Source organism: Tupaia chinensis, unplaced genomic scaffold (genome assembly GCF_000334495.1).
Source record: "Tupaia chinensis unplaced genomic scaffold, TupChi_1.0 Scaffold000288_2, whole genome shotgun sequence".
In the NCBI taxonomy this organism is placed as follows: domain Eukaryota; kingdom Metazoa; phylum Chordata; class Mammalia; order Scandentia; family Tupaiidae; genus Tupaia; species Tupaia belangeri.
This window is the reverse complement of record NW_006159773.1, coordinates 3,347,605-3,355,268: the sequence shown is the minus strand read 5'-3', so window position 1 is coordinate 3,355,268 and position 7,664 is coordinate 3,347,605. Positions and strand designations below refer to the sequence as shown.

The window sequence follows — 7,664 nt, the reverse complement described above, 5'->3', positions numbered from 1 at the left end:
CTGTCCTCCGGTCTGTCTCTGTCTTTCCGGCAAAAAACCTCTCCAAAAAAAAAAAAAAAAAAAAAGTTTATAAGGTAAAGAGGAACTGAGATTAAAAAAATATATAAACATAAAAATTATTGCAAAGCCAAAATAGAATTTTTCAGATACTGACTTTGGGAAGAAAAAAAAGAAGAGATAAACTTTGAAGAATTTAAGAAAATTAATTCTGTACTTCTTACAACCCATTTTAATTGTCATTTGTCAAAATCTTCCACTTAAGATTACTGTATATTAAGAATAAATGCTTGGGGGCCAGCAGATGGTGTAGTGGTAACATTGCTGGACTCCCATAGTTCCAGTCCTAAACCCAAGATCCTGGGAGGAGAAGTGATTGTAGTGTGGACATTCCCCATGGTGGGTGATTTCTCACTTTCCCTCTCACTGTCTCTGTCTCTCTCTAGCATAAGCATGTGCTCTAAGGTGAAAACCTCTTGGGAACCAGCAGTTAGCGTAATGGCTATGTTGCTGGACTCCCACGTAGTCAACCGCAGTTCGTGTCCCGGGCCCGGTGGCTTAAAACTCACGCCGGGCGCGTGTGCGTGCGTGCCCAAGATCCCGAGAGGAGAATGGAGGAGAAGGGATTGCAGCGTGACCATCCGCCCTGGGGGGTGATTTCTCGCTTTCTGTCTCTATGTCTCTCTCTGTCTGTCTGGCGAGCGCACACGCCCTACAGTGAAAATCTCTCCAAAAAAAAAAAAAAAAAAAAAACCCCCTTTAAAAAAAAAAAAAAAGATTAAACACTTAGAACAAGAGACCAAATGCAGTTCTACATTTCTTTAATCTCAAAATTTTCCTGGGACCAGCAGTTAGCGTAATGGCTATGTCGCTGGACTCCCATGTAGTCGACCGCGGTTCGAGTCCCAGACCTGAGGGCTTGAACTCATGTTGGGCACGTGTGCGTGCGTGCCCAAGATCCTGAGAGGAGAAAGGAGGAGAAGGAATTGCAGCGTGGCCATCCCCCCGGGGGGTGATTTCTTGCTTTCTATCTCTCTGTCTTTCTGGTGAGTGCACACGCCCTATAGCAAAAACCTCTCCAAAAAAAGAAAAAAAAATTTCCCTAACAAATAGCTATTTCTCCTACCAACCATTTTGCCTATTAAATAAAAGCTAATGAAAGACTAATGTAAAATTATTTTTTTCTTGCTAAGAACAGGAATCATCTGAAATCCAGAAATTCAATTGTTTTAATAATTTATTATTTTATTTTATTTACTCATTCATTCATTTTTTAGTTTGACCAGAGAGAGAGACGGAGGGTGAGAATGAGAGAGAGAGGAAATGAGAAAGCAAGCCACCAGATTCAAGACTCGAACCCTGGTCGACCATGTGGGAGTGTCCAGCGCCTTAACCACCTATCATAAAGACTTAATTGAAACATTCTAATTAACAACTGGAGATATAAGAGTTGATACATTAACAAAATGTAAGTACAAGTAATATTTACATTTTAAAGAAATTTTAAAGCATTTACAGGAATTATTCTCTCAAGCTCATGTTTTATGTATTCTTTTTTTTTGGTCTTAATCAGGGTCTCACAATGTCACCATCATCCTTTCTTAGTCTCTTCCAGTCATTGGGATTACAGACAAATACTCTTTCAATTGGACCAGAAATCAAACTCGGGCCTCCCATGTGGTCCCAGAATGAGAACAGCACTTTAAGCCCATGTGGTTCACCACAGAAGGGCCTCTTTGATCCATTCTTAAAATATTACTTGGAGGAGTTTATATAGGAAAAAGACCATTTCATTTATGAACTATAATTTAAAAACAAAAAGATAGTTCCAAATAATTTCAATGAAATTCATTTGTCTGTTCATATATAAAATTATCACAGGATATAATTATCAAAATAATATATAAGATTACAAACATTACAAAGTAATGACCATTTCATAAATAATGCTTTAAATTCCAAACTTAAAAAGGTATGTATTACATTATACTCAAAAGGTAAATGAACACAGTACTGAGAAACTAAAGTTGTCATATACAAAGAAGACATCACCAAGAGTTCTTTTAGTTTAAGCAGCTTTAACTACCTTCAGATACAAATACTTTTAAACACAACACATTGCATGATATGAAATATTTTCTGAAGTATCCACAGTTAAATTCGGGTCAGAGAATCTACAACTGGTATTCCAAAATTCTAACCCTTTACTCAAATTACCTAAATCAGGGTAAACATTAAAAATATTATATAAGGAGGACATAATAGCTGTATAATAAAGAATACAAAAGAAAGAACTATTAAAGCTTTGTATTATTAATAATTAGAATACTGAAGAGGTACAGCATTACTCTTGAGAAATTTTTCTAAAATAATAAAGTAAGTTATTTAGATTAATAAATGAAGCAGGTCTCAGGAGATCCTTGAAATACAGCTTTAACCCTTTTGAGTTAACAAGTCAATGACTAATATGGAACCTTGAAGAATTTCTATCTCTAAATCAAAAGTTATAGATTAAAACATGTCAAATTTTGGGGACCAGCAGGTGGCATGCTGGTTAAGGCACTGGACACTCCCACATGGCTGACCACGGTTTGAGTCCCAGACCCAGGGGCTTACTTTCTCACTTTCCCTATCTCTCTGTCTCTGTCTCTCTCTGTGTCTCTCTCTGGTCAAATTAAAATAAAGTGAATGAATAAATAAAATTAAATGAATAATTATAAAAAATGTCACATTTTAAGTATTAAGATAAATATTACTTAATAAAATAAAGGCCTAATTGTAGCAAATATGGGACCAGCAGATTATGAAATGGTTACATCGCTGGACTCCCATATAGTCAATCACAGTTCAAGTCCCAGACCCAGCAGTTAAATCTCATGTTGGACATGTGTGTATATGTGCCCAAAATCCCAAGAGGAGAAGGGATTTTGGCATAGCCCTCCCTTCTGGGGAGCGATTTTTCACTTTCTGTCTCTCTGGAGCGTGCACACACCCTACAGCAAAAATCTTTCTAAAAAAAGAGAGAGAGAAAGAAAATAAATCACAAATAGGGTCATAAAAAGAAACATCCAGAAGAACTGAAAAGCAACTGAAAGTCTGATCGAAAACGCTTAATGCCATTTCATTTGAACTTAAAGTAATGTTCAACAATATTGATAAAGGTTCTTAAAACATAAAAGTTGAATAAATTGCATTTCATCTGTTTTAAGCTTTTTTATACTTCATTGCAGAGAGGAGTTATTTTTCCCCTGCCAGTCATCTACAGACCTGTGAATGGAGATAACTCTAAACTGTTGCCTCAAGGGTTTTTTGGACACTACTGCCAGGCTATGAAGCAATTACTTCAAATTCTCAAGAAAAAAGAAAATTATAAAACGATTCATTAACTGCTAAGGTTGGGTTGTGGAAGTTTTCTTTCTGTCCTATCTATAGGAATGCTCATTTCCCATTTACTTCTAAATGAAGTGTGATCCCCTTCAGTTCCCCAACTTTATAACGTTTCCATCTTGGGTGTTTTCCTTTATTCCCAATGGCACAAAAAAAAATAGTGCATCTTAAAACTGATAGAATCTTAGGGACCAGCAGTTAGCGTAATGGCTATGTCGCTGGACTCCCAGGTAGTCGACCGCGGTTCAAGTCCCAGACCCGGTGGCTTAAAACTCACGCTGGATGTGTGTGTGTGCGCGTGCCTAAGATCCCGAGAGGAGAATGGAAGAGAAGGGATTGCGGCATGGCCATCCTCCCTGAGGGGTGATTTCTCACTTTCTGACTCTCTGTCTCTGTCTGACTGGTGAGCGCACGCACCCTATAGCAAAAACTTCTCAAAAAAAAAAAAACTGATAGAATCTTAGAACTAGTCAAATATATTAAATCAAATGTAACTGCTTCTTTTTAATATAATGTCAAAAACTAACAATAGCAATATTGAACAAATAAAGAAAATAAAAATTAAGTTATAAATACCTGTCATTTGTGTACACTCTCAAAAGTCTTCTATCAAAATCACTTTCATATCTAAACCTCTCATCCATTTCTTCTTTTACTTCAGGATCTTGATCTGGCCTATAATAGTGTCTGTGAAAAGCACGATCTTCATTAAACCTGGAAAATCTTCTATCTGGAATGCCGGTCTGGCTGACAAACCTTTGATGTTTTGTATCAGAAATCCCCACGTCTTCATTCGCCTTCTTAGTAATCCTTCTATTTCTTAATTCTATTTCATCATCTAGTCGTCGATACCGGTCCTCTTCTAGTCGTCTTTGGTTAAGAAGCTCTTCATATGCATCTGAAGGAGTTAGGTTGTCTCTCCTAGGACGCTCTAAATTTTCACAAGATGTTTCTATTTGTGAAGGTAAGTCAGTCTTAATTTGACTAACAGATTTTTTATTTCTTTGATTCTTGTGCTGTTGAATTAAAAAGTAAAAATGCAACAAATCTTAATGTAATACTACCTCATAAAAGGTACTTAAACCCTCAAAATATGTGTAATCTATTCATGTAAACTCTTTTAACATTTAATCACCATATCGTTCCTTTAGAAAAAAATTGAAAGAATTTTTTTTTCAATTAAACTTATTTAATATCAATAGGTAGGTAAAAGTAATAAGGATAAGTGGCTATGAAAAGAAGATAAACTAAATACAAATTCCTATCCTAAGAGTGATTAGGCATATTTTGGCAATTAAATATTCTTTCAAAATATACCAAATTGAATTCTTTCCTGAAGGTGGTAAACTTTTTTACCTTAGCAACATCAACAATCCTTAAATGTGGGGAAAAAAATTTTAGCTAGAAACTGTTAACATAAAAATATCATTAAAAATAAAAAATAGGGACCAGCAGTTAGCGTAATGGCTATGTCTCTGGACTCCCACGTAGTCAACCACAGTTCAAGTCCCGGACCCAGTGGCTTAAACTCACACCGGGTGCGTGTGCGTGCGTGCCCAAGATCCCGAGAGGAGAATGGAGGAGAAGGGATTGTGGTGTGGCCATCCCCCCGGGGGGTGATTTATTGCTTTCTGTCTCTCTGTCTCTGTCTGTCTGGTGAACGACACACCCTATAGCAAAAACCTCTCCAAAAAAAGAAAAAAAAAGAAAAAAGAAACAAAAATCACTTAACAAAAATGATCTCTCAAATCTTCCCGGTGAGGCTAAATTTTAAAAAAGGAGAGAATGTTTTTTAACAAACAGTTTTTAAAACTAAATACTTAAATGTTCTATGATTGGTTTAATTTGGTTTAATAACTCACATTAAAACCAAGTTAAGTGAAATGTCTAAAATAGAAAAAAGAACCTTTCATGTAAGTATAAAATATAAAACCTTCAGCTTTAAAAATTTATTTTAAAAGTAAAACTTACCTCAGTACTCTTTTCTACCTGTCTGAACTTTTCACTGGATTCTTCCTTATCCCTGAGAAACTGATTGTATTCTTTGTTGCGTTCAAGTTTCAACCTTTCCTTAAAATAGAAAACAAAATGCGATGTTAAATTCAACTCCAGAAAAAAGTACTTAAATGTGAAATCAGCATGTCAAATCAGATGTATATAGACCAGAGTTTTTACTCAAAAGTTCCACTATTAATTTCAAGGACAAACGTGACTGTAAGATAGGGAAGAAGCAAGAAAAGGTCCAAGACCACCCATACAGCTCATCCCAGGTCTTTCTTGCCATGCAAGAATATGTATGGCTACATGCTTTACCATATGAAATAATAGAAAGGAGCTGCTTCAGTTATGAAACATCTCCATTTTTATACTTCAGTAATTAGATAGCTTTGATGATATTTACCAAAGAGCCATGCCCGATAAATATACAACTCAAGGTTTGTTTACCAAGTGCAACGCTAGACAAACCAGGTACATTTGGTCAGAAGCAATCATAGATCTCTTCCAGTAGTAAATATGATGAATGTGTTTACCAGGAGGTCTGTCATTAGTCAAAGAAGAATCTCATTGTATTTTAAATATGAAAAGGTAAAGTTACCATACATCCTAAAATATTATAATGAAAATGTTCTATTGAAATACAAATATGTTACACTAAATGTTCTTAAATTCCAGTATCTCTTGGGTCAGCAGGTAGTGTGGTGGTTAAGGCACTGGACTCCCACATGGCTGACTGCGGTCTGAGTCACAGACCTGGTGGCTTGAAACTCATGCCTGGTGTATGTATGTGTGTTTCCAAAATCCCAAGGGGAGAATGAAGGAGGGAGGATTGTAGCGTGGCCATTCCCCTGGGGAGTGATTTCTTATTTTCTGTCTTTGTCTCCCTAGCAAACACACATGCCCTATAGCAAAAAAAAAAAAAAATCTACTACATCCTATGTCACTGAAACAATACAATCTTTAAAAATATTAAAGAAAAGAGGTCTGGGAACCACCAGACGGTATAATGGCTACATCACTGGACTCCCATGTAGTTGACCACGGTTCAAGTCCCACACCCGGTGGCTGAAACTCATGCAGGGAGCATGAGATGCAAGATCCCGAGAGGAAAATGGAGAAGAAGGAATTGTGGCATGACTATCCCCCCTGGGGAATGATTTTTCACTTTCTGTCTCTTTGTCTCTGTCTTTTTGGCGAGTGCACATACTGTATAGCAAAAACTTCTCCAAAATAAAAAATAATAATAATAAAAGAAAAGAGGACTGGGCCAGCCAGTGAAGTGGTGGTTAAGGTGCTGGATCCCACACAGCCAAGTGAACAATTTGAGTCCCAGATCTGGCAGCTTAGGGGGAAAAAAAAAGAAAGAAAGAAAGAAAACATACTGGGGACATGTGCATGCATGTCCATAATCCCAAGAGGAAAATGGAGATGGAATTGTGGTGTGGCAATCCATCCCTCCCTCCAGAGGTAGAGGGCTACATTTTCACTTTCTCTCTCTTTATGGCAGTACACACGCCCTATGGTAAAAAATTTTTTTAGGTTTCTGCCATAGAGCACATACACTTGTCAGAGTGGGGAAAGTGAGAAATCACCATCCAGGGGGTTGGCAATGCTGCAGTCCCTTCTCCATTCTCCTCGCAGGATTTTGGGCATGCATGCACACTCACTCGGCATGATTTTCAAGCTGCTGCTTGATCTGGCCCTAAAACTGCAGTGGGTCATGTGGGAATCAGCACCTTAACTACCAAATCACTTGCTGACCCCTCAATTTTTTTTTAATAAAACAAAAAGAAAATGAAACTAGGTTTGTCTTTTGAAATATATTAACTGTCTATGTTATCTTACATATTGTTTTATGATCTCTGATCTACCTTGGGAAGTGAGTCTCTCTAAAAGATGTACAGTGCTTTATCATTACCACCTCTTAAGAGTATGAACATGAATTAGTGGAAGTATATAAACACACATTCAAAAAGCCCCTATGCTCACCCCACATAAAAGCTCACTATACTCTCACATTGCCTCACAGCACTAATAACTGTGTCACACAGCATAAACTTTATATATAGCTCAGAAACTAAGGCTGAATATAATGAATTCTGAACATTCAATTAAATATAACTAAATACACCAAAAGAATCAACATATTAAAGAAACATCATATTACACAGCTATAAATGTTCAGAAAACCAATTTTTAACAATACAACTAGAGACTTCATGGATTTTTTTAAAAATATATTCAAGTACTGGAAAATTATGTAACCTGCTTGCACTTACAGC

At 36.7% G+C, this 7,664-nt stretch overlaps 1 protein-coding gene across 1 annotated transcript in view; it reads right to left on the bottom strand.

Moving 5' to 3' along the window:
- The window catches only part of CSPP1 (centrosome and spindle pole associated protein 1), a 154,710-nt gene that overhangs the window by 101,165 nt on the left and 45,881 nt on the right, over positions 1-7,664 (bottom strand). Inside the window, exons 7-8 of the mRNA XM_006150462.3 lie at positions 5,356-5,454; positions 3,961-4,400 (exon numbers count right to left, since the gene is read on the bottom strand). Of these exons, the coding sequence (XP_006150524.1) occupies positions 3,961-4,400; positions 5,356-5,454 (539 nt within the window). The remainder of the gene's footprint in view (positions 1-3,960; positions 4,401-5,355; positions 5,455-7,664) is intronic.